The sequence below is a fragment of the Acomys minous genome (genome assembly GCF_964271855.1).
Source record: "Acomys minous genome assembly, chromosome: 15".
Taxonomy (NCBI): domain Eukaryota; kingdom Metazoa; phylum Chordata; class Mammalia; order Rodentia; family Muridae; genus Acomys; species Acomys minous.
The window spans coordinates 8,034,514-8,061,639 of record NC_140497.1 but is presented as its reverse complement, the minus strand read 5'-3'; the positions used below and the strand labels follow the sequence as shown (position 1 = coordinate 8,061,639).

Genomic DNA, 27,126 nt, shown 5'->3' with positions numbered 1-27,126 from the left:
GGTCTCAACTTTATTTACATATTTGGTAAAATGACAGTCACAGAGGCATTTGTAAGGGAACTGCATACAACTAACAGAACTCATGGTAACTCAGAAAAGTGTTAATAGTTGGAAAAGAGATGTCTACTTCAAAATCCCGTAGCTTCCAGTATTACTCTGCATATTTTGTCTTTTGTTATCAGTCCAAGAAACACAATAAATAGCTGTGCTGTGTCATCTGGCGAAGGTCGTGACCGCGAAGCTCCCGGCTGCTGTGTCACAGCTCTCACAGCTGTCTCTGGAGGCACACACGAAGCCAGCTTGCCCTCAGATGCTAGGCCACCAACCCCAAGACCTGCACACACCCACATCCACCCCCACCCCAAGGCGAGCACAGGACGGCCTCATCGCTGCATCTGGGCTCTGGTCTCCTTTCAATGGTCGGGTTCTGAACCCTCACCTTTTCCACTTGAGGTTGGGCATCCAGAAGAGGCTTGGCTCTTGCTGGGCATCAATTTCAGCTCCTGTGGGACCAAAAATGCCACAACAGCTGTAGGCATTAGGAAAAACAACAACAACAACAACAACAAAATCCCAATTCTCTAGAATGCATTGAAGATGTAACGACATGACTGAAGTACAGTAATTCTATATTATAGAAGCCACCTTCTGAGGTGAACACTGGAGTGGTTTGGAGCTATTAATACGTGTATAGCTATAATTACAGCATAATTTGAGAACATGTTAATTACCAGCTCTCCCCAAACCATATTCCTTAACTATTTTCCCCCAATTCTCCCTTCCCGGTTGCTAATAAAAGCAAGTCTCACTGCCACTAGCATTTACTGTCTGGGCGTTGTGCATCTAGTTCTTTCACTGATGCCTTTAAGCCTCATCCGTGTTGTAGCAATACAAGACTTGATGCTTTTTATGGCAGGGTAATATCCCACCGACAGTTGCGTCTCTTCCTGCTTACTCACTCGGCAGTTTATGGACCCTGGGCTACAGTTAATGATGCTGTTCCAGACACAGGTGTGAGTGTAGTTTCATTTCAATCTGCAGTTTCAATTCTTCACTACTCAGGTGTGGATTTGCTGTCTAATTTTCAGAGGAATCAGCAAAGTGTTTTCAAAGTAAGTGCATCACCCCTCTGCCTCCTAGGGTTTCCACATGCTATCATCTGCCATTCCAGTCAACTTAGTGAGTGTGAAGGGTCATCTCACTGTGGTATGGATTCCCACCTCCCTAGCAACAAAGGATGTCTTTCATGTGCTTGGTGGTCATTTGCATGTGGATGGATGTACATGTCAGTTGTGAAATGACCAAATGATTTCTGCCATTTCAATGTCATCGTAGAGCCTCTTCTTCCACCACATCATCAACAAACTGACTGTTGGTTTCAAGGTGTCATTGAATCAACCCCAGATTTTTGATTCTATGTGGTAGAAGTGTGTGGTGATGAAAGGACAGAAACTAAAACGAGCTGTTTCCTGGGTCAGGAACCTTATAGGCCCTTCGCAAATGCTGCTCACTTAATCCTGACATGGGTACAGGAGATGAGGTCAGTCGGTGTTTACTGAGTGTGCTGGGGACCGTGGAGCTGTCCTGAAGAGCTTGGGACATGCCTACTGCGTCACCATCAGGGGAGGTTCATTTATTTAGGGTTTTTTTTTTTAATCATTTGTGGGTTTGTTTGCTTGTTTTCTGGTGTCTGTGTGTGGATTGTAGAGGCCATGCCCCAGGAAGCACTAAGAAGCCAGTGGTTTAGTGGACGAGCTTATGACAGCCTCCTGACAGCAGAGTGTTTGCTCTTATTGGAGTTACGAAGCAAGCAGCTCTGTGAGGGAAGCTGCTGAGGCAGCTCGGAGAGGCCGGTCTTCTCATGCCTGTGAGAGGCTCATGATAAACCAGGCAGTACAGGGAAGGTGAAAGTTCCACATCAAGTTGGCAGGCCAGCAGGGTGCAGTCCAGGCCTCTAATCCTATAAAACCAAGTCTTTGCCTTCCTTACACCTGCCATTTTTAGATAATATAATGTTTCTCTCTCTCTCTCTCTCTCTCTCTCTCTCTCTCTCTCTCTCTCTCTCTCTCTCACACACACACACACACACACACACAATTTTGTGTGTCTTCTTGGGACCAAGCAAAAGAAACTTGTTCTAAGTACTGCCATTTTGTTTTCAGACTCCATTTAATCTTAGGGAAGAACTAAGTTCAAGGTCCCAGGCCCTAGGGGAGCTGGGGACTTCCTAGTAGCTGAACAGCTTCTGTTTTAAGTTGTCTGAGCCCAGACATCTCAGGGACAACTTCTCCATCTTATTGGCAGGGTCAAACTAAGTTCATGTTCCAGGCCCAGGAACCCACTCCTATCCTGATTGATGAAAACTCCCTTGCTCAACCCTTCATGTCAAAATATAATTGGACAATGCTACAACCCATCCTACTTCCCCTCGTTTTATGGTTTCATCCTTTAAATATGCTGCACAACATCCCTTCGAGGTTGCAGCCCCGATTGATCAGTAGTGGCTTCATAACAATACATTTTTGTCATCTGCATTGACCTGATATTTAAGTTATGTTGGGTTTAAATGGACCCCATAACATTATAAAAGGCTGAGGCACTTATAGGACATGGTGGTGCATGCCTTGAATCCCAGCACTTGAGAAAGAGGCAGGCAGATCTTTGTGAATTCAAAACTAGCCTGGTCTACATACCAAGTTCCAGGCTAGCCAGGGCTATGGGGTTAAGACCCTGTCTCAAACTGAACAAAACAAACAATAGGCTTGGCATTTCAGCACTGGTGCAGCCCTGTGTCCAGGTTCTGGAAATGCATAAGATGGACTGAAGGGATCCTCACAGGAAGCTGCCTCCTGACCACAGAGCAGCTGTTTCCTGTCTTTCTCGAAGAGGAAAGTTCCGGAGCCACAGACAAAGTACCCATAGCCCCAGAGATGAATGCTGAAGATGAGGTGGGAGTTGGCCTGAAGAAGTTGCCCCCAGGAGCCACTGCAGGGCCAGACTTGCCCATGAGCCAAGCTGGCAGCATCCTAACGGAGGGTGGACCCTGGGTGGTAGCAGCAGGGGACTGTTTCCAAGCAGAATAGCCTTCCCTAATGCCTCTCTCTTAGCACTCCCTTACTGTCAGTCTTACCACTTCCTTCTATGTAAAGTGTGGAGAGCAAGATGTGAAAGGTTGAATGGAGCGTTACTGCCAAGCATTTTCTAGACATTTTCACTGGGAAACAAAAATAACCTCCCAAAATCAACATCATGAAAAGTACGGGAGAATAACAAAATATAAACAGATAGAAGAATCAGAAATGAGAACAAACAGTATTCTGGACTCGGTTAAAAACCAAAATTCATCTTTGCTCTTAAAGGCCGCCTTAAATAAAACCAGTGCAGAAGTGTTAGCAATATGACACAAGCACAAGGTTGGCAGAGGCACCAATACTTCTGTTTTTTTTAAAGTTTTTTTAAACTTCCAATATATTTCTAAAAAGTGAAAAATGAACTTTGAAGGAAGGCAGGGTTATGGATGCCTGTAATCTTAGCACTTGGGAGGCCAAGGCAAAAGGATTTGAGTTCAAGATCAGCCTGTACTACATAGTGAGATTCTGTCTTAAAACAACAGCAACACACACACACACACACACACACACACACACACACACACACACACAAAACCTCTGATAACTAATTTACACAATGTATAAAAAAATCCCACACTTATTATAGACTAAAGAAAAAAATATGGGAAAACACTGTCATATTCTTAGAGTACTAAAGAGAGGCCATAAAGAAAATCTTGTCAAATTTTATTACTAAAATATAAGCCTTGTGGAAATGTCCAGTATGAGAGAGAAAACACATGACAATAACAATAGGAAAAAGGTAAATAATGACAATACTGAAATATTGATAATAACTAAAAGATACGCATGAGGAAGTAGATGAGAGGGTATGGATGGAAATCCATAGTTCAAAATCTTAAAATATCTGTACCATCCAATGTTAGAATGTGAGAGAAACAATGCTCTCACTCCACAATGGAGGGTAGTACCTAGAAGGTTCTAGAAAGTAAGTTAGTGGCGACTACTGGACCCACCTTTCAATTGAACAATTTTACATCTAGGAATGAAGTTGCAAATACATATGCACTATGGTTGATGACCACAGTTTCACTTAGAATAATGAAAATAATCATTTTTTTTATAACTTGGGAACTGTATAACTAAATTAAGACATGTATGTACAAAAATACTAACTGATAGAAAAGAGGATGGAAAAAATCTTTATGGAATGGCATTGAATGATGGCTGTGAAATGTGATTGAATGAAAAATTTACAGAAAACATGTTTGTGTGAACACACACACACACACACACACACACACACACACACACACACACATAATAAATGAAAATGTCCACAAATGGCTCCAGCGATCATGTCTTTGGTATCTGAGAAGGGGCACTACTTACTAATCAAGTACTCTGGTACTGTCAATGCCTTATTTTCTACAATAGCAAGTGCTGATAATGCTCTGTAATTAAAATCAAGGTTTGAAACAAAATGTTCAAGTTTTCAGTGTAAATTATAAAGCAAACTGAATTTCCTTAGTACTTTGCTACTTAGTAACTGCTTCTTATTATTATACACTTTTCAAATTCATTTGTCCTAATGCCCCAGGAATTTAGAAGAAACATCCAGGCAAATAATAGGAAGGCCATATGCTCAGAAATAAAATGACCAAATTCAGTGCTTATGGGGACAGTGCGTGCCACTGGGAGGAGTCTGTGGGATGGCACTGTTGTTCTGGGTCTTGATCCGAGCAGGCTCTGTGTCCTAGATACTTGTTATTAATGTGGTATCTATAGTTTCCCCTAAAATAGACTTGCTTTTGAAAACAGCATTATGCACAAGTACAGTGAGTAAAAACTTAAAACCCCTAATTACTTTGATTCATCAAGTCATTTATAAGGATAATGATGACAGAATTTAATTATTCTTCATTCAGAATTATGAATTTACCAAGGAACTGGGTTAGATGAAGAGGAGAGATTTAGAATATAAGTTTTCTGGCAAATTCTTCAAGGTTGTAGATTTTCTTTTTTTGTCCTGAATTCTGAGTAGAACAGGTAAATCAGGTAGTGACACGGTCTCATAATAAGGTCTGATGCCTACTATCTGACCAAGTTACTACTGTCACCAAACTTCCCCCTGCTCCTGAACCTATAATCAATCAGCCGAACTTATTTTTATCTCCTTGGGAAGAAAGAAAGGCAAATTCTTCAGGGGAGGATTCCCCAAGCTTCCCTGTGACTTCTGTGACTTGAGGCGTTTACTCCCAGGCAAATGTACTAAAGGCTCTGGACAGCTTAGAATCAGGGAAAGTGTGTGTTATGAATCTGATGAAGCCAAGCCTTTCAGATAGCTGCATATTTACGACAAGAGAGAACTGCAGGTACCTTTGCTCCAGGTCTGTCCGCATTTGCAGGGACGTCTGGCCACGGCGGCCCAATCCTCCTGCCATCTCTGTGCTCCATGCCAGGGCTCTGCGCTTCAGTCTTTCCGGAAGGACTTTGCTTTGTTTCTGCACTTTCTTAAGTGCCTGTTCTCTTGTCTTCCTGTTTAGACTTCAGAAAGGAATACTCACCTTCTTCCACATCCCAAGAGTTATGGAACAGAGAACTTACTCTGCACTCATAAAGGGAGCCTATGTATCATCAGGCCTGGTAGGCTCTGGTTAATGTCAGGGCTCTTGTTTGCTTCCTGTTGAGAAATACTCAACAAACCATTCCTCCATGTCCCTGTACCAGGACGCTTTCTGTCCACTGGGGGAGTGGGCACTGAGCTCATAAGGCAAGGATGCCATGCTCCTAAGGGAGAGTTGATGTGGCAGCCAGGAGGCAATGCTGGATACAGCCTCAAAAGGAGAGTAGGGCTGACAACAAGAAGAGGAGGAAGTCCCAACAGCCATGAGGACAAGCATGGCAGGCAGCCAGAAGTATGAGGAGCCTAGTCTGTTTTGGAAGTGCTAAATGCTTCAAACCAACTACAGATACATATTTTATAAAGATTATTGTGTGCAGAACCAGCCTCAGCTCCAACACAAGGTGGGTCTAATGTGTGGAACAGCTTGGGGTGAGCACAGTTCAAATACTGTAGCTTCCTCCCTCGTTGCAACTGATACCCTAAATGTTTCTCCATGTGTTTGTGTCCTCATGACGATTTACAGAACCTTTAAATGGTTGGCTTTTGTTTTATGTCTGTTTAATACTTGTCATTGATTTTGTCGGGGTGCAAGTTCAAGGAACCCCACCTTTTCCTTCAGGGGGTCCCTCTGGGGGTGGCTTGTTTGCATTCTCTATTTTCTACCGAGTTGTTGGTCTCTGCAGATGCAGGTATAAATTGTTGCTGTTGTTTAGACATAAATGATCATTGTAACCTTATTAGTAGTAACCAAAAACAAACTAAATGCTTATCGATAGGTGAGTGAATAGAACATGGCCGCTAGGAGAGGGTGCCACTCAGCAGTCCAAGGATGACCCAATGGTGTCCTCAACCATGTCAATCTATCCAGGTGTGGTGATGCATACCTTTAATCCTAGCACTCAGGAAGCAGAGGCAGGAAGATCTCTGTAAGTTCGAGGTTAGCCTAGTCTACCTAGTGAGTTCCAGGAGAGCCGGAGCCATGTCTTCAAATAACAAGAAAACAAACTAGTGTCATTCTGCAGAGCATGCGTACAACCACCGAGCCACCCACATCCAGTGCCTGGTTGTCGTGAGGACTCCCATCTGGCACCAGAAAAATGGCAAGCAGGGGTTGTGTGCACCATCTCCACATTTCATTAAACTGTATACCGCAACTGCCAAGTGCCAAGTATTTCTCAGTGAAGGTAGAAAAGTTAAATCAGGAGGAATCTCTAATTGTTGGCTATATGGTCCCTCTCAAAGTGTTGGCCTTTTCTTTTTCTTAATAAGACATCTAGCTGTGTTGCTACTATCTACTAGTTATTTGTGTCCTTGAAACGGAAAGGACTCCCTAAATTAGCGGCCACATTCACAGCACCCCTGTCTCCTCCTTGACAGGCAGTGTGAGTGCCAGAGGCTTGCCTGTGGTTTAGTTTACTATGAATCTGGGAACTGCTCTAAAGGGTTAAAGAGTTCAGGAGTATTTGCAGCAAAGCCAGCATCACAGAGACCCTGTACAGTCACCACCGTGACTCTGTACCCAAAGGGAAAAACTACAGAGGTCTCCTAGGGTGTGTGGCTACAAGGACAGGGGCCAGGGGGTGGGTAAGCACTGCCTTTTGCAGAAGCAAGGACGAAGGACTCAAGAGAGCATCCATAGAAGGTTTTGTGGAACATGAAAGCCTGTCTCCCTTCATCCTCTTGGGAAGCAGCATTCTAAGCTGAGGGACATCACAGGGTTCAGAGAGCAATGCCAGCGTAAGGGGAACAGCCACACTCTTGCCCGGGCATCAGATCTGAGCCTTTGCTTCCTCCCAGATGAGGAACTAGCACTGCAAGGCTGTTGGGTGCTGTGCAACTTGGACACACCCTGCACCCTCCACAGAAATGGTGATTGTAGGCAAGTTGTGCGGCTTTACTGTAGCTCAGTTTCTCCTCTGTGAAGTGAGAAGGACCACAGCCTCTCTCTTGCCTGGTCCCTTTGAGGATGGCAATTGGGAAGGTTCTGTGAATAGCGCCTGGCACACAGCAGGCGTGTGGCTGGACTTGCTGTCACTCTGGGTCTATTATTGTGCCCTGATATATCTCAGAGCCTCGAGGAGGGTTTGGAGTCAGGGGGCATGTGGGCACTGAACTCGACTCTTGTGATAGAGGAAAGAATGCCTCGCCTTTGGGTCACCATGCTCCTGTCCCCCGACCTTGAACTCAGACCTAGCCAAGACAAATGTCCAGAGCCCTTCTGTTACCTTCTCTGTGTGAGGTTATTTTGGCCATCAGTCTGTCCTCTGGTTTTCATGGCGGAGGCCACCCTTTGCAGAAGCAGGCAGTTGTTCTTGTCAATGACGGAGAGTCTCTCTTCCTCCATCTGTGGACACAGGGACCCCTCAATAACCCAAGGTCCCCCCAGACATACTTTTCAAAGCCACACTCTGTAAGTCTCCTGAGGTGTCAGCAGCAGCCAGCAGGTATGCCACAATGTTGGGCACTGGGACAAGAGCAAGGGGTGATCACTGTATCTCTGGGGTGAAATCACTGGGATGGGCTGCAGTAGCAGCAAGGAGATATATTGCCTTGTACAATTAGGTTGCCCGTTAAACTGGCATGTGGTGGCCATGCTAGCAAAGAAACTATCTCAAGAGACATTTTATGTTGCTCAGAATAAGGGTATATTTGATTCCAGAGGATAGAAAAGATTATACTTACAGTCACTTGTGTATGTGTGTGTGTGTGTGTGTGTGTGTGTGTGTGTGTGTGTGTGTGTGTGCACGTGCGCGGATGCCTGTGGAGGTCAGAGGACAACCTTGGCTGTCCATCTTCAGGGTCCATTTTGAGACAGGGTTTCTTGTTTGCTGTTTGATATGTCATACTACTTGGCCCACAAGCTTCCGGGGATCCCCTTGTTCCTTCTCCCATCTTGCCACGAGAGTGGTGGGACCACTAAGCTCTGCTTTTGGCTTGTGAACTGACTGACTTGTTGGTTTGCTCAGCTGCTCTTCAACTCTTTGTTCAGCTGACTTACAATGCCATCATTTTCAATTTGCCTCAGGGGCATCACTGCAAGCATGACTATTATTCACTCTCACCCATGGCCTACGCTTCAAGAAACATAAATCTGGAAGTGGTCAAAAAAATCATCAAAGGAATGATGCTAATTAGTTATCTGGTGCTGCACTGTACAAATGGCCTTGGAGTTATCTGTCTATGTCTATGACATGATGGGGCATTATCATAGAAGGTTCTGGTACAATCACTAGCCAGCTCCATCGGGCCAGGACAAGTTCAGCTGGTCTCTTAGGTGATGCCATGTCTTTGACAAGACCAGAGAGCTTGTCCACTTACATACCAGGGCTCGGAGCTGACATCACCTTGTAAGCTGGGGGCGTGGCTAGAAGAGAACAAGGCACATACCTTCAGCTTCTTGACTTTTAGGTAGAGGTGGCTGTAAGTCTGTGGTGAGTGGGTGTCCACTAGTGGCTGGGCATTCTGGACCTGCAGCACAGAGTGGGCAATGAGTCTTTGGGGACAGTTTGAGCAGGTTCTGTGACATCCCCATTAGGACCTTGTATCAAAGATTGCAAAGAGCCCCTGGCTGGAAGCTGTCACTGAGGCTCATGATTTGACTTGGACCCTTGGAAGGGACCAGGTAGCCCTCAGAAGGGAGCCCACGTTCTGTTACAGAATGGAGAGTCACAGGGATGCAGGGTGAAGTTTGCTTCCGAGGCAACAATCAGTCATTTCTGCCCAACACTCTGTGGCAAGTACTCTCCTGTAGGCCATGCTGCACCCTGCCGGAGCATCTGAGCCCCAACAAGGTATTCAGCAAGTACCTTATGCTAGGACTGACTGCAAAGCAACCCCTGCAGAGTTGGGGAAAGCATATCTTTTAAATGGCGACAGATTGCATTCACACGAGAGCTGTGCATGTCTTGGCTTGCAGTAAAAGGAGTCCCTCATGTTCTAGATGCCTGATAACAGATCACTGACTCTAGGATCTGTCATCTGATAGTCTGAAAGTGATTGAGCTGCCAAGGAGCATACTCGGAGCATTTCTAAAACAACAATTCCGAGTGAAGCTGGGGTGGGGCTCTGTGTTAGAGCACACGGCCTGGCATATCCTGCCAAAAATAGTAACAAACCAAAACAAGTAGAAAATCAAGCCAACCAAATACACAAAATGACAACATGTGTGTCAGGTGATCTGGAAGGTCAACCCTGTGGCCGCAGTGTAGTGAGGGGCCGAGGACTGTTGAGCTGAACAGAGTGCTAGAGGGTGGAGCACTCTTGCGCACACACACACACACACACACCCACACACACACACACAGTCACACTGCTTTTGTCTTTAAGAAAAGCAAGAGTAGAAGCAGGAAGAGACGCCAGGGAACGGTGGTCCTTCAGGGACCTGGGCATGGATTCAAAGGAATGGGCCCAATTCAAGGCTATTGGCAATGAAAGTGAGAGAGAGGAGAGAACAAGAGAGCAACAGGGTTAGGGCAAGTGGCAGGGGGTGCACACACTGTTTTGATACCTGGTGACATCAAGACAGATAAAGGTGTTGACCAGGGTTGGCGATACCCTGCAGATTCTGTGTGGGCCATGATTACTCTGAGACGACTGAGTAGAGCTCTCTTGCATGTTTGTTTGAGAGCCAGATGAAGATGTTATCTCTACAGTTACTCAGAATAGTGAGTGCACTAGCTTGCTTTATGCTTCAGCCTGTGTTGAATGAGGTATTTGGATGCACTGTATGGTACTTCCTTTTGTATGTTAAAGACATAGAACGCAGATTCCGAGTGTGAAACCCAGCAGTGAATTTGCAGCGCTGGTATAGGAGACTCTCCAGAAGCTGTGCAGTATGACAGGCAAGGAGGTCTTTGATGCAGAGGTTTCCAGGTCTAGGCTCTGGGAAACTGGTGCATCTGTGACCATGGGACAATATCTTTGCTAGTGGCATACAGGTGGCCACATTGTGTCTCTGTCTCCATAATGAGATAGGTATGACATTTTATTTGCTTTATTCATGGCTGTGGGATATGCATTAACTTAACAAAGAAACACTAGAAAATCCCAAACAGGATTCTATGAAACAAGTATACTGCGTCCTTAAGGATCCCGTGTCCTGGCAGACATGAAATCAGGAAATTAAACTACTCCAAGTAGTACGAAGGCTAAAGGCAATGGTTTTGTCTTGGGAAAACAGCTACATTCTTTAGACAGCTTGGAAAATGGACCGTGGAGTGCCAACATCACGTATCTGAAGACTGTACTGTTGTTATGAAAGAGAATGTTTTTGCTCTTGGGAACTACACAGTGAGATACTAAGGGATAAAATGCATACTGTACCCTCTTAAATTGCTTCTCTGTGTATGTGTGAGGGGGAGTTAGAGAGCATATTTTAGTCACTTTACATGTTTCTAGAACAAAACGCAGGGGAAAAGACAACTGAAGGAAGGAAGGAAGGAAGGAAGGGTTTCTTTGGCTCACAGTGGACGGTACAGACATAGTGATGGTCAAGAGCTTGGAGCAGCTGGCCACACCGCATCCACACTCACAGACACTGTATCCACACTCACAGACACCGCTTCCACACTCACAGACACTGTATCCACACTCACAGACACCGCTTCCACACTCACAGAGCCCAGATCCCACGGGACAGCGCTGCCCTCGCTTAGGGCATGTCTTCCCCTATCACTTGACCAGATCTAGAATTTCTCTCACACGCATGCACAGACATTTGTTTCTGTAATGATTGTGAACCCCATGAAGTTGGCAATCAAGATTACCCACCACACAGACAGAGATGGAGACCCGAGCAGGGGTGCACGGTGGCTTCTGTAATGTTTCTAAGATGGTTCTCTGCACTTGATGCTAGTTTAAAACATAAAGGTTACTTCTGTTCCCCTCCTTCAGTCCCACTCTGTTCCCTGCAGCTCAAACTGTACCTGTTGTTCGAGCAACTGTTTCTGCTCACTGACAGTGAACTTTAATCAACGCATTATTTTATTTGGTGTTTCCAGATGTGGTGGTGCAGATCATTACACTAGCACTCAGGAGGCAGAGGCAGGTTCTAGGCTAGCCTAGTCTACACAGCAAATTCCAGGTCAGCCAGGGCTGCACAGTGAATGTCATGATCCTTCTGCCTTCCTCGCCCCCCACCTAGAAATTATCTTAAACTTTTGTGTAAAATTTCAAACAAAGGCCAGGCCTGGTGGTGCATGCCAAACCAGGAGGGTTACAAGTTTGAGGCCAGCCTGGGCAACCTAGTGACATCTGTCTCAAAAAGCCAAAAGAGCTGAAGATACAGCTCAGTGGTAGAGCACCTGACTTGGGCATACAAATCCTGTCTGGGTTCAGTCTTCAGTACAGAAAAACAAAAACAAAAACTCAACCATAAAAAGTGTTGTAATTAATGAACCTGCAGAGGGCGTTCCTGCAACTCAGCACAGCCTGATCCCGGCCCAGCCTCTCTATCCCTGCTGGCTGCACCATCCCAGCTCAACAAGCAGGTCCAGCAGGTGGTAGTCCACTCGGGACTTGAGCACGCACGCACGCACGCACGCACGCACGCACGCACGCACCCACACACATGGTTTCAACACCGCGGTCTCATGCCTCAAGCAGCAGCAGTTCTTTCAGTGTTGCACACTCTCCATCCTGCTGCTCTCCTCCCTCCTTCTCTCCCTCCATCTCTTCTCTTTCTCTTTGACTTGGGACAAGTAAAATGATCCATTCTACGATCAGCAGATATCTTTCTTTTTTAAAAAAATTAATTAATTTATTTATTAAGTATACAGAATAGGGCACCAGACACATTGTAGATGGTTGTGAGCCACCATGTGGTTGACTGGGAATTGAACTCAGGACCTTTGGAAGAGCAGGCAGGGCTCTTAACCTCTGAGCCATCTCTCCAGCCCTTTCTTATGTTTCTTTTAAGGTTGTTTTCTCTGTGAAAACAAGTAACTTGATCTACAGTTTCCTTATCTGAGTTTTTACTGAGAGTATTACTTGATATGTCCTATGCATTACCATTTAATTTCAAATTCAGTTTTCCTCTTTGGTAAGAGTAAAACATGGGTGACACTATGACATTTTATCAGAAGAAGCAGAAATCTGCCTGCCTGCCCCCCTTCTGTGTGTGTGCGTGTGTGTGCGTGCATGTGTGTGTGTGTGTGTGTGTGTGTGTGTGTGTGTGTGTGTGTTTCTGGCCTAACATCTATCCATCTATCATTTATCTATCAATCATCTGTTCTTATCTTCTACCTACATATAGAGATGGAATCAAGTATTCTTTTATGCTAGGCAAGAGCTCCACCTTGAAGACAAGCCTCCAACCATGCCTCTGTTGTTAAGCCACTAGGAGTTGGTCCGGGGCTGCATCCTGAACACACTGTCTCGTCCAAATCACCCCCATAGGCTTCACCCCTCAACGTCATAGTAGATCAAGTTTCTACCCTCTTGATGTATGTGCTTTGTGATGGGGCTTAAATTTCAGTGCATGAAGCTTTAGGAGACATTAAACCATATCCACACTGCAACATGGTGCATTCCAGAAACACTACAGCACGCTACAGTAGCATGCGGAGAAGTTTCCTACTCTTTCAAAATTGTACAATAGTCATTAGGTGTAAAGTAGTCTGTTTACCCAGCTGCCCATTGAGGAATAGTTGAACTGGTTCCAATTTTGCTATTACAAAAAAGTTGCAATTAATCTCTTTTGCAATTTGTCTTTGTGCATTTGCCAGTGTATCTGGAGTGGGGACTGCTGGGGCAAAGGATGAACACATGTGCAATTTAAAGAGGTATTGTTCAGCTCCCCCATGGGGCCCTGCCTCTCACACACACACACCAGCGAGGATGATGGTGGCCCTTACCCCAGAGCTCTGCCAATGACATTTGGGCTCCTCACCAACCTCAGAGTTGGGAAACGGTACTAGAGGGCAAGCTTAATTTGCATTTATTTATTATTAGTGAAGTTGACAATCTTTTTATAGGCTAAAAGCTATTTGAAATTTTTCTGAAAACTGTTTTCCCTTATTGCTCATCTGCTTTCATTTTCCCCAGTTTTAGAGTTTACATGTAAGTATAACCTTTTGTGATGTAAGTTGCAATTATTTTTCGCTACTTATGCTTGCTTTTCCTTCGCTTATTTTTTTGTGCCCTGGTATATATTTTTTTATCAGTAAAGTTTATAAATTTTCCTTTTTTTAAAAGGGTTTTGAGGCCAGGCTTGATGGCACATGCCTTTAATCCCAGCACTCGGGAGGCAGAGGCAGGCAGATTGCTGTGAATTTGAGGCCAGCCTGGGCTACAAAGCGAATCCAGGACAGCCAAGGCTACAGAGAGACCTTGCCTAGAAAAACAAAAACAAAAATAAAATAAAATAAAATAAAATAAAATAAAATGAAATGGGTTTGATTATGGTTAGTAAATTATTTCTACTATGGTTCTATAGAATAATCTTTCCATTTTTAGTACTTGTGGAGTTAATTATTTGTGTGCCATTTTTGTTGTTCTTGTTTTGAGACAGCATCTCATTATGTAGCTCTGGCTATACTGAAACTCACTATATAGACTGGGCTGACCTCAAACTCACAGAGATCCTCCTGCCTCTGCCTCCTGAGTGTTGGTATTAAAGGTGTGCACCACCACGCCTGGCTACATTTTTTGTGATATAACTTTACTATGTAGCCTAGGCTGGTCTCAAAATCTTAGTCTTCCTCTTAGCCTCAGGAATGCTGCTGGAATTGCAGGCATGTGTCATCACATTCACGTAGATTTTTATATTTAAATCTATAATCCTTCTGGAATTTCTCTTAGGATAGAGTGTGTGTGTTCCAAGCCCTGAGACTTTGGATTGATCCTCTAATGCCAGGAGTTGAGCACAGAGACAAGGTCCTCCAGAGGAAGGTGGATCTGAGCGAAGTTTGAGGGGGCAGAGCCCGTAACAGGACAAAGGGAGGGCACTGGTCCTCTCTGTCATATGACAGGAAGTGTGCTGTATGGAACCCTACAAGGACCCTACCACCCTACAAGGACAGAACCCTGCCAGCAACTTTGACCCCAGACTCCCAGCCCACAGAACTGTGAGACATATGTCTCTGCTTTAAGATAGGCTAGTCTAGCCAGGCGTGGTGGCGCATGCCTTTGATCCCACCACTTGGGAGACAGAGACAGGTGCATTGCTGTGAGTTCAAGGCCAGCTTGGTCTACAAGGCCAGTCCAGGACAGCTAAGCTACACAGAAAGACTGTTTCAAAAAACAAAACAACAACAACAGCAACAACAAAAACAAAAAACAAAACAAAACAAAACAAAAAAACCTCAAAAAGATAGTTTAGTTTAGTATTCCCCATCGCAACTCAGGCTAGGCCAGCAAGAGTAGACCTATGTTTATCCTTTGTGTATAAACAGCATCCTACCTCTCAGTACTACTTTTCAGGTTGCTTGAGATGCTGTTGCTGGGGCCTAAACATCTGTGCCTTCCAAATTCGTATATTGAAATCTTAGTCCCTAGCATCAGGAGGTTGCGTCTCTGTGAGGTGATGAGGCTCTGGGGCAGAGCCTCCCTAAATGGGATAAATGGCCTAATAGATCCCAGTGTGAGGGACACGGGGGAAGGCACTATCTATAAAAATAGCCCTCACCAGGCACTGCAGATGCCAGCACTTAGACTTACAGTCTCCAGAACTGTGAAAAACAAACCTTTGTTGTTTTAGGCATCCCAAACAGACTAAGAGACCGTTGGGGTCTTAATGTGCTCTTAAATTCATGGGCTGGAAACTTAATCCTCCAGTGTAGCATGAGGATGTAACCCAGTGGGCAGGTGTAGCCTCAGAGATGAATTTGCACTGCTGTACAAAAGGCTCATCTCAAAGATGGCCTCTTCCTCACTCTCCATGGAAGGGCACAATGCTTGCTCTTTACTCTTCTGCTTCTACCACTAGGGAACACTGCAATGAGATTATATCTGCATCTATCCATCTATATCTATATATCTACCCATCTCTATCTTTATATCTACTATCTCTCCCCTCCCTCCCTCCCTCCCTCCCACCCTCCCTCCTTCCCCCTTCTCGCTGTAGTTTGGTTTTCTGCTCCCAGTCTCTGGAAAAGTAGGAGACCACAGCTGTCTGCAGACAGTCTGCAGTGACACCTCTCTTACTGTCTTCTGATTTTCATATGCAACTGAGGCCGAGTACACTGTGCCTTTGGCCTGTCCCTGGTCCATGCTTAGCGCTTTTGCATGCTTAGGTCCAGAGGCCCTGTGGTGATTTCAGCATCTGGTATCATAGGTTAGTCCCCCTCGGATCATACTTTCTTTCCAGAGTGTTCCTGCAGGACCTACCAAGTAAGCTTGATGGTGAATGCGTCCAGTCCCAGGGGATTTTCCTAAGGAGACAAGCAACTCAAGGGAAAATGGTATCTTTGTGTATCAAGTGTTTATCTTCAGAGATATTGCAGCCCTTTCCATCTGTCTGTGTCTTCTACTGTGATCTTCCAGGATGGCCTGTTGCTTTCTACATGGGCGCAGAATGTTTAGTCTTTTCTTCCCGTCCATGTCCTTACAGAACAGGAAGGCTGGAGCTCTCAAAGGCCACAGGTGTCTTCTGGTTGGGAGCTAGTGAGGCAGCTGGTGATGAAGCTCCTGCTTGGCCTCAAATGGAGGCCAGTCACCAGCGGCTGCCTATGCAGTTGTAGAGGAGGCCAGTCACCAGCGGCTGCCTATGCAGTTGTAGAGGAGGCCAGTCACCAGCGGCTGCCTATGCAGTTGTAGAGGAGGCCAGTCACCAGCGGCTGCCTATGCAGTTGTAGAGGAGGCCAGTCACCAGTGGCTGCCTATGCAGTTGTAGAGGACTAGAGCTTTTGGTCCCAGTCCTTAACCTCTGTGAGGAGAGTAGGGATGAAGGACAAGCTGGTCCCCAGAGCTTAGTGATGTGGCCATGCATGCCTGTGTAAAGCAGCATTATTAGGAACCCAAGGGACAGCCTGGCAGAGGCTTCTAATAGATGCCTATGCAGAGGTCCCTGAGGGAGTGTAGTGCTGTCTAATTATTGTTTTAATCTGCCTTTTCCACACGGAATGGTGAGGAGTGTTTTTCACAGGCTTATTTGTCATCTGTATATATTGTCTGGAGGTGTCTGCTCAGTTTAAGCGCAATATTTAAGTCGGATTGTTTTTCTTACTGCTGAGTTCTAAGGGCTCTTTGTACATTTGGGAAAATATCATCTATCACATACATGTTTGACGAGCCTTTCTCTAGGTTGTGGCTTGTCTTTTGTGTCCTCTAACATTCTTTCCCACAGTGTAGAAACATTATTTATTTATTTGTTTATTTTAGTTTTTTGAGATAGGGTTTCTCTGTGTAGGCCTGGCTGTCCAGGAACTCGCTTTTGTAGACCTGGCTGGCCTTGAACTCACAGAGATCCATCTGCCTCTGCCTCCATACATACATATGTACATACATACATACATACATACATACATACATACATACATACATACGTGTTTAGTTGACTCAAATCTATATATTGAAAAGATTATTTTTGCCCACCATATTGCTTTTGATCCTTTGTGAGATATTATCCAATTATAATCATCTGTATGCTTTTTCTGGTTCTTTATTCTATTCCATTGGTCCAGTTGACGGTTCTTTGAGCAATACCATACCATTTTGATGACTATAGTTTTAGGGTATGTCTTCAAATTTTTAAAAAGATTTATTTATTTATGTATGTAAGTGCTCTGTTTTCATGCATGCCAGAAGAGGGAATCAGATTCCATTATAGATGACTGTGAGCCACCATATGGTTGCTGGGAATTGAATTCAGGATCTCTGGAAGGGCAGCCAGTGCTCTTAGCCGCTGAGCCATCTCTCCAGCCCAACTTTAGGGTATGCCTTGAAGGCAGTAGCTCTAGTCCCCCAACTTGTTCTGATTTAATTTCTTTCTTTACTCTCTCTCTTCCTTCTTTTTTTCTCTCTTCATCTTCTTCCCTGTTGTTGTTTAATGGACTATATTAATTGCCATTTGAATAATAACCCATCTTTGCATACTAGGGATGAGTACCAATTAGTTGTGGTGTGTAATTCTTAATACAATGCTGGATTCAATTCTTAGTGCTCTGTTGAGATTTGGCATCTATATCCATATGTTATTGGTCTGTGGTTTTCCTATAATGCCTTTATCTGGTTTGGCTTACCAGGTAAAGCTGGCCTGATGGGAAGAGTTAGGGAATGTCTCTATTTCTAGCCTTGGAAAGAGGCTGTAGAGAATTAGCACAACCTCTTCCTTAAATATCTGGCAAAACTGATTAGCAAATCAATCTGGCCTCAGAGATTTCCATTTTGGAAGCTAATTAATTGTTGATTCAGTATTTTAATAGCTACCGGCCTGCTTCAGAGTCTCTAGTTTCGGTTGTACTGCGAATGAAAACCAGGGCCTCGTTCATGCCAGATAAGGGCTCTGAGTGAGCTACGTCCCAGCCTCTCCATGGCGTCTGAATGGAAGTTCAGCTCCACAGTTATTGAGAACAAACATCATACAGTGTCTGATCTGTTAGAGCTCCTGAGGTGTGTTTTATGGGCTGGGGTGTGGTCTCTCTTGGTGAACATCCTAGGTGATTTTGAGAAAAATGTATATTATGTTGCTATTGGGTGGAGCAGTCTATGGATTTCAATCAAATGGAGTGATAGTGTTAACTGAGTTCAAATATTTCCTTACTGATTTTCTTCCTGGTGATCTATTTCTGACTGAAGGTATTAAAATCTCCAACTGTGATAATAGAGCCATCTATTTCTCCTCCCCCGACTTTTAACAATCAGCACATATTTAATTGTAGTCCACATATTCATATAATGTAATTTGATCATACTTACCCTTCATTATACGTTTGCTCTGATTCCCTCTCACTTCATGGTTTGTTTGTTTGTTGTTTTTCTCATGCAGGTCTAACTCTTTTTGCTCCATGCAACTTGACCCACTGTTGTTCGTTGCATCATGTTAAGGACTATTATCTTTTTGAAGGGTTAACCCCATTGTAATCACATAATAATTTTCTTTTATTCTTAAGAGGTATTTATTTATTTATTATGTATACAGTAATCCAGAAAAGGGTGTATACCAGGAAAGGATATCACATCTCATAGATGGTTGTGAGCCACCATGTGGTTGCTGGGAATTGAACTCAGGACCTTTGAAAGAGTAACCAGTGCTCTTAACCTCTAAGCCATCTCTCCAGCCCACATTATAATCTTCTAATCTTAGTAAAATCCCTTGTTTTAAAGTCCGATCTGCCTAAGCTTAAAAAACAGTTACTCTTCTCTCCCTTTAATTAGTGCTAACATGGTCTATTCTTTTCCATTTATTTGTAACCTAGGTATCTTTATGCTGAAGTGGATTTCTTATGGTCAACACACACACACATACACACACATTGATCTACGTTGATTATTTTCCTTTTAAAATATTTATTTATCTATTGCCTTTTGTATGTGTGCATGTGCATGCTATAACATGTATGTGAAGGCCCGAGGACAGTTTGCAGAACTTAGTTTTTTTCCTTTCACCATGTGGGTTCCAGGAAATCAAACTCAGGCCACTGGGTCTTAAAAACCTTCGCCTGTGGAAGCTCTCACAGGTCCCAATCTCTGTCACTTGATTGGTGGACGGAGACCAGCAGTTCCCATCCTGTGGGTCATGACGCCTTTGGAAAACCTCTACTTTCAGAAGTATTCACATTACGATTCATAACAGCAGCAAAATTACAGTTATGAAGTAGCAATGAAAATAATTTTATGGTTGGGGTTGCCACAAGAGGAGGAACTGTGTTAAAGGGTTGCCGCGTTAGGAAGGCTGAGAACCACTAATTTAGGCTACAGACATACAAAGTGTTTGTTGATCCAGTTGGCTTCATATTACTACATTTGCTACTATTTTCTAACCGTCAACCTTGTCCTTTGTTCCGTTCTGTTTTGTTTTATACTAGTTTTCTGCCTTTTATAATTTTATTTGATATTTAAAAATATGTATTTCATTTTATGTGTACAAATTATTTATCTGCATGTACATATGTTTACCTGGTACGTGAGGAGGCTGGAAGAGGATGTCAGGTCCTCTAGGATTGGAGTTACAGGAGGCTGTGGATCTTCAACTGGTTGCTGGAGCTGACCCCAAGTCCTCTTTCTGCAAGAACAGCCAGCTGGCCCGTCTCTCCAGCCACTTCAGCTAAACATTTTCAAGACTTCCCCGCCCCCCCCTTTTTTTTTTACTGTTTCTCATGGAGTTTGCAACATACATTTAACAACTATTCCAAGTCTGTTTTCAAATACCATCACCGTATGTCATGAGCAGTGTGGTACCTCACAGCAACCAAGTCCCAGTACTTCCCTCCTGCTCCTGTATTGATGAGGTATATGCAGACACACACACTCCAGGCCATTGTTACTATTTGTATATATATGTTTATGTGTGTGTTTGTTGTGCGCATTCCGCAGCCTGTCAGTGGGCACGTGGGAATTGGTTCTCTCTTTTCATCATGTAGGTCCCAAGGATGAAAGTCAGGTCACCAGCTTTGGCAGAAGGTTCCTAACCTGCTAGGACATCTAACTAACCCCTGAGATTAGATCTCCTCTCCCTCTCCCTCTCCCTCTCCCTCTCCCTCTCCCTCTCCCTCTCCCTCTCCCTCTCCCTCTCCCTCTCTCTCCCCCTGCCCCCCCCCACCTTGACTGTGATGGTGCCCATGTGTACACTGAGACACTCATGCTTCACGGCACCCCCTGGATTCCTCGGATCTCTATCGTCATGTCTGATATGAATTTGGGAGGTACTGTCCCCATTATTCCTTCTTATACGTCTTCTTTTCCTTTCTTCCCTCTTCTTTCGGTGTTTTCATTTTGGGTGCACTATACCTCTGTACTTTTCCCACCGTGTTTGGAAATCCAGGTTTGTTTTTGTTTTGTTTATTTGTTTTGGTTAGGCCTTTGTTCCCTGTGATTTCAGTTTGGCAGGTTGCTATGGTTTGGTTCTGTGTTCTTCCGTGACTCATGCTGAAGTTTGACCCTCCCTATGGTGACATTAATAAGCAGAGCCTTTGGGGACGTGATTAACTCATGATTTTTTCTTTCCTCATGAATGAAATTAAAGCCCTTATAAAACAATCCTCAGAGATCTGCCTGTGCCTTCTCTCATCCGATTGAGGCTGAGTCCTCCAGAGTCCTGATCTTGAGCGTGCAGCCTCTTGAGCTGTAAGGAATCAATGCATGCTGTTTATAAGTTGTCTACTCTGAGGTGTTATAGGATAAAGAACAGACCAATAGAGGCTTTATGAATGCATCCTCAGGTCTGCAGATTCTTCCACAGGCAGGGTAAGACCGTCAGAGGAAGGAAGCCAGCAGGCCAGGAGGGAGACGGAAGCACTGCCTAAAAAGCAGTCAGCTGAGCCACGGTGGTGCTGGCTGAAGAGTGGGAGCAGGATGTGAAGGGCACTCAGGTCCCAAAGTACCCACCTCACGAAGACTCTAGAGGTGGCTCCGGGCTGTCCCTGGTGGCTGGGGGGACAATGCTCTCTTTTCTCGGTTTCGTCAAACTCTGCATTTTCAGAGATTCTCAGTCTAGCACTGACCACTCGAAAGGCGGAAGTCTCTCCTCTTCATGTGAAACACGGGTTGGTTTTTATTGAAACCGGCTGTGCTTGGGGTGGGAGAGAGGGATCCTGTCCTTTGCCGCTCCTCCTCACCCTTCTCCCACCTGTTCACGCCTGTTGCCACCCATCAGGGACCTTGGTATCTGGGCCACAGTCACACTTTGTCCCTCTGCTGCATGGCTTTTTGTCAACGAGACACCAACCTAGGCATCTATCTAGGACGAGGAGCCTCTGCTGAGGAAATGCCTCCGTCAGATTGCCTGTGAGACATTTCTTGACTAATGATTGATGTAGGTGGGCCCAGTGCTCTGTGGGCGGTTCCATGCCTGGGCAGGTGATTTTGAGTTGTTTAAGAAAGCAGACTGAGAGAGCCATGGAGCCAGTCAGCACTGCCCCGCTGTGGTCTCTGCGGAAGTTCCTGCCTGGAGTCTTGATGATGGACTATGATGTGGAAGTGAAGCCAGAATAAACTCTTTCTCCCCTAAGCTGCTTTGGTCATGGTGTTTTATCACAGCAATGGAAACCCTAACTACGACAGTCCCCGTCCCTTGTCTTGCTCTTTGTCAAGTGGCTACTATAGGTTGATAATACAATTGCGATCGGAGATGGTAGGGAATGCTGCAGTGAACACTCGCGCTCGGAGCCGGTGGGACGGGCGGCATGTGATGAACCTGCAATCCAACACGATGGCACGAACAAGAACCCAGAAGCCATGCCGTGCTTCTAATAGTAGGGGACAGAGGACGTTCTCTAGAGAGGTGGCCTTGGAATCAGACACAAGGAGGTGAGCTCGGGCCCTCCAAAGTGCTGGGGAGGAGGGCTACGCGGGGACCTCAGAGGCAAGCAAGAATGAGTGAAGCTGGAGCGAAGGAGTGAGCCTGGAGATGGATGAGTTGACCTCTTAGAGTGTCCCAGGGAACTTCAGAAGGAAACAGGGTTGACTATCGATTTGGTCGCTGGGGCAATCATTTAAAATGTGATGACGGAGATCGCCCTATTCCTGAAGTGTCCAGACCTTAGAAAGAAATGCAGCTAGCAGAGGAGCCCAATGAGAGGGTGGGGCAACTGGGCTGAACCCCATCGGACGTTCTTAAGCAATATACACGTCTTAATCCAGGGAGTGGAAGCAACACTTGCCTCTCCCCTTTCCAGGCGCAGGTAGGTTTTAGTGTCTTCTGGTGCAGGCAGTGTGGGCCATGAGTGGACACACAGGTCTTCCTGCCCTAAGAGGGTTTTAAACATTCTGGGGGGAAATTGGGTATTTTAGGAACATGTACTGTGTTTGGGCACGGGACGGTCTTGGATCCAGGTCTGTGGGACTCTTGTTCACCGTTGATGTAGTGATGAACTCTTTCCATTGCCATTCTGGGCATGGAAAGATGCTAATCAAGGTTAAGAGCACTGGCCGCTCTTCCAGAGAATGTGGTTTGGTTCCCAGCACCCACAACTGTACACAGCTTCAATTCCAGGGAAGACTAGTGCCTTCCGGCCTCCACAGGCACCAGGTATACACGTGGTGCACAGGCATACATAAAAGCAAAACACTCATACACACGAAATGAAATATTTCCTTAGTTAAAAAAGAGACGGACATCCTGACCATCTGAATCCACGCCTACTTCCCAGGGCTCTGCCTCACACCCCAAGCCCCAGCTGAGGCTAGTGGATCTCTTCCTACCTTTTTCCTGTGGTCCTGGTAGCTTTTCTCCCAGGCTCTCTGCAGGTCCCGACTAGCCCAAGGGGTGGTCATCTGGGGGGCTCTGTGCATCTCAGATAACAAACTCCAGGCTCCCTTGAGAGAGGAGCAGGCTCATCAGTACAGCCTCCGCAGAGCTGTTTGCGGGGTCATGTGACTGTTGTCATGGTACCCGGGCCTAGGGAGAGCCACACTGCCTGGGCTGCCCTGTGGAGGCTTCTGAACAATGGCTGGGAGCTAAACGGTTGTCTTGAGATCTTGATTAGCTCACAGTTGTTGTTTTGGGGACAGCAACCCAGCTCCCAGCTCCAGAAGAGAATGTGGAGAAAGAGGCCAAAGGCCGTCTCTTTTGACAGAACAGAATAGAATGGGCCACCAGGCGCCCTCTTTCATGCTGGGGTCTTTACTCTTCCTCATCTGCCACCTGCCATTCTCTTCACTTCTTTCCTTTCTTACTCTTTTGCATTTCTTGGGGGGAAAGAAACACTTCTGGTTCTGTCTTTGAATCATTTAGAATAATTTAGATAACTCCAAGTTAGCACATTTTCTTTTCTTTCTTCTTCAGTTGAGTTGAGGCTCAGTTATACAAAGTTTTGGTCATTTTGAGCTATTAGTTTTTATGGTCCATTTTTTATTACATTTAAGTAATTAGTTAATCAATGCCTGTGTGTGCCATGGTATTCATGTGGTGTTCAGAAGGTAACATGAGGTTTGGTTCTTGCCTTCCACCATGTGGTTCTTAGGGACCAAACTCAGGCACCAGGCTTGGTGACAAGTGGCTTTGCCTGTTGAGTCATTTTGCAAGCCCCAAGTTATTACTTTGTTTGTTTGTTTGTTTGTTTAAATCTGGCTTGGACAAGCTTTCCTTAGCAACTCAAAAGACTGTCAAAAAAGAAATGCCTTAATTTCAGAATTCTGGCCTTTGTAATATTAGGTTTCCAGAACTTAGAGTATGGAATTGGCAGATGCCGCACTCCCTGTTCAACTCTGGTCAGATGAAGTCTTGAATAGATACATAGTAACATGATTTAGGGTCGGGTCAGTCTCAACAAACATTAGCTGAGCTTGAGTCAGACTTAGGGTATAAGATATGAATAGAGCCAAGGCATGGCAGCCTTCTGATATGCTGTGGACAACTGGCTACACACTCGCAGGCCCTCATCATAAAAACTTTAGTTCAGCAAAAGACAGGCACATTTCTGTGGCTTCTTTCGCAGGAGGATCTCTCAAGGTGTGTGACACCTATTTTCTGGGCCTCTGGAAGGCCCGGGCCCATTGACCACCAGGGTCCTATTCCCAGCAGCTCTCTTGCGCCTCACCACACAATCCCTCCTCAAGAAAACTGTCCTGGGTGTGTCCCATCTTTCTCTGGGCATACTCTTAGGGATCTGACCTAGGAGAGAGGGAGATGACATACACATGTGATTTGGATGATTATCTCGCTGTCAGGGATGGGGTGGGCATGAGTGGAGGTGGGGTGGGGTGGGGGGCTGGAGTGCAGTGTGACAGGAAATGTGCAGCCTTCACACTGAGCCTGCTGGGAAGGGCGTGTAGCTGCCAGCAGAGCAAGCATAAAGCCATCTTGTCTCAGGTACAACCCCTCTGCCCCAAACCAGCCAACAGGGCACCATGGAAACGTTAACTTGCTGTAGATGAGAAGAAAGTGGTTGTTGTTATTTAAGACAAGGTCTCACTATGTAGGCTTGGCTGGCCTGGAACTCATCATATGTAGACAAGGCTAGTTTGGAACTCCCAGAGATCTACCTGTCATCCCAGCGCTGGGATAAAGATGTGCATCACCACTCCTGGCCACTGTTTTAAGGCATGTTTTTACCACATTCGTATGACTAACTTTTAAGAGCTATTTCGTGAACGTGTTCTGTGTCACACCATTTACACTGCACACCACTTCACTGGCCCTGAGCTTCTGTCATTCAGGTGACGTACAAGCTGCCCATGTGCCCTTTCACAAGACAGACTTCCTCATAAGGCAGCCTTCCCTCAATATCTGGCCAGCCATTCTGATTCCCAGCTTCTGGTCAGAAACCAGACTCCTCTGTGGATCATCCCCAGCTCCCCTGACACTTGAGATACCAGAACATCTACAGGGCAGAACACGCACAGGGACAGCACACGCTTGTGTCTAGGCCACTAAAGGCCCAGGGGAGGGTCCACTTGGGAGGCGGTAGCTGAGTCCCTTCCTCCTTCATCATCCAAACCAGGCGAAGTGGATTTGAACCAAGTTTGCTTAAGCTGTCAAGCAGCATAAACCTTACTACTTTGGCTGTTTTGCCAAGAGCCCACCAGTGGGGGGAAGCCATAGCTCCAAGTTGTGCTGTGCATGCACGGTGCTTGTGAAGTCTCCCTGGCCTGCCAAGTCTTACCCCAATTTCTTTTATTATATGGCTATAGAATTTGGAAGACTTTCAGAAGTGAACAAGAGAGGCATTTCTGGTATCTTAAAGCTCCCCCCACCACATCTCCATACACACTTTGCTCTAGTTACTGTCCCTCTAGTTACTGGTCCTTGTCTGCAGGGGACGGTGTCTCCTGGATGGGTATCTTAGCAGCGCAGCCAGTTTCTGGAGAAGAAACAGGAATACTGCTACTGGTCTAACTCTGGAAGCCAAGGGCAGTGAACAACTGGGTGAGTAGCCATATTGGCACCTAGGGTGAGGCCTGCTGCTGTCTCAGTGGCCTGGCAGGGGAGGCTCTGCAGGGGGTCACAGGCTACACAGGATGTGTGTGTGTGTTTCTGAGGCAAGGGCTAAGTCTGGGAATCTTTCCAGAAAGCTCTTCAGCACCACAGGGAGGGCGCAAGGACCCAGCTGCTTAGCACCACTGTCCCTGGCTGCCATTTCTACGTGGATGCAATTGTAAAATAAATAAACCTTTTCTCCACTGTAAACACAAGGAAGTAGTTCATAAGTATTTTTGGCAACGTAGCCTTCCCTTCAAGAGAAAGGAGAAAACACAGCAGAAGATGCTAACCCTCTTCTTACAACTGACAAGAAAGTTGAAACTCAGGAAGCCTGAGTTTTTCTGATGAATGAGTGGGTACTTCAGTTTCCAGAGGGTTGGTGTCCGAGAAGAGGCATTGCTGCTGTGGTCTCGGGTGGAGAGGCCCCAGGACCAGGGAGCATTTTCACAGGGACACAGGGATAGTGTTATCTCTCAGGTGCCAACAGTCACAGGGTGGCTCTAAGTCTCAGGAAGGCATCATCAGTAGATGGCTTTGTCTCTGGTGGGAACTGTCACTGTAATTACTTTATGTCCTAGACAGAATTGTCACTGTAGAGTGACTCTGTTGCACCTTGTAAGGAAGACGCTGGGTCTCTGAGGCTTTCGGGATGTGGCTCCTCAGTAGGCATCATTTTAAAATGTCTCAGGCTGCACCAAGCCCTCCTCTCCTTCTCTCCCCTCCCTCCTCCTGGAACTGCCCCCTTGGAATTCCATTAAAGGAAAGGCAAGAGCTACCACGGGTTCCAGTAAAGAGCAGAAGGATGTTTTCTTCACTGGCCCATTCTCACAAGGACACTTAGTGACTAATTGGCACAATTCCAACCAAGGCAACCAGAGAAATCGCTCATGCTGGGTTTCTTTTATTCTCTTTCTTTTCTTTTCTTTTCTTTCTTTCTTTCTTTTTAATGTGAATGAATGTTTGCATGCACGCATGTGTGTATACCATGGGCACAACATGGTGCCTGTGGAAGCCAGAAGAAGACCCCAGATCTCCTGGAACAGGAGTTACAGATTCTTATTTTTATTTTTGGGACCAGATCTCACTATGTAGCTCAGGCTGGCCTTAAACTCACAGAGATCCACCTGCCTCTGTCTCCCAAGTGCTGGGATTAAAGGTGTGCCTCACTGTGCCTGGCCAGAAGTGCTCTTAACAGCTAAACCATCTTTCCAGCCCCAGTGCTGGGTTTCTTAACTACAATATTATCAGTGTCTTGGGGCCAGGTGATGCTTGGGTGTAGAGTGCCCTGCTCTGTGTAGGATGCTCGGTTTAGTCTCCCGAGTCTACCAGTCTCTGCCAGTGTGAGGCCAAGCTGTGTGGGAGAGGGAGGTAGTGAGTCCCAGGCTTCTGGTGACTAACCTATATGGGATTCC

At 45.6% G+C, this 27,126-nt stretch overlaps 1 protein-coding gene across 5 annotated transcripts; it reads right to left on the bottom strand.

Moving 5' to 3' along the window:
• CFAP97D2 (CFAP97 domain containing 2) lies at window positions 1–23,151 on the bottom strand (the record flags this gene model as incomplete). 5 transcript variants are annotated; one of them, XR_014774916.1, is made up of 6 exons in its annotated part: window positions 22,996–23,151; window positions 9,085–9,165; window positions 7,923–8,041; window positions 5,451–5,618; window positions 440–503; window positions 1–277 (listed from the first exon to the last, which is right to left on the bottom strand). XR_014774916.1 is itself a non-coding variant. In XM_084758871.1 (5 exons), exons 1-5 carry the CDS (start codon window positions 23,083–23,085, stop codon window positions 497–499), a joined length of 465 nt encoding a protein of 154 aa, XP_084614997.1. In that variant the 5' UTR covers window positions 23,086–23,151. The 5 variants fall into 5 exon arrangements, 3 of the variants coding, with proteins under 3 accessions (XP_084614997.1, XP_084614998.1, XP_084614999.1); XR_014774917.1 differs by lacking the exon at window positions 5,451–5,618; XM_084758871.1 differs by having other exon boundaries at window positions 1–503.
• Window positions 23,152–27,126: the final 3,975 nt, after the last annotated feature.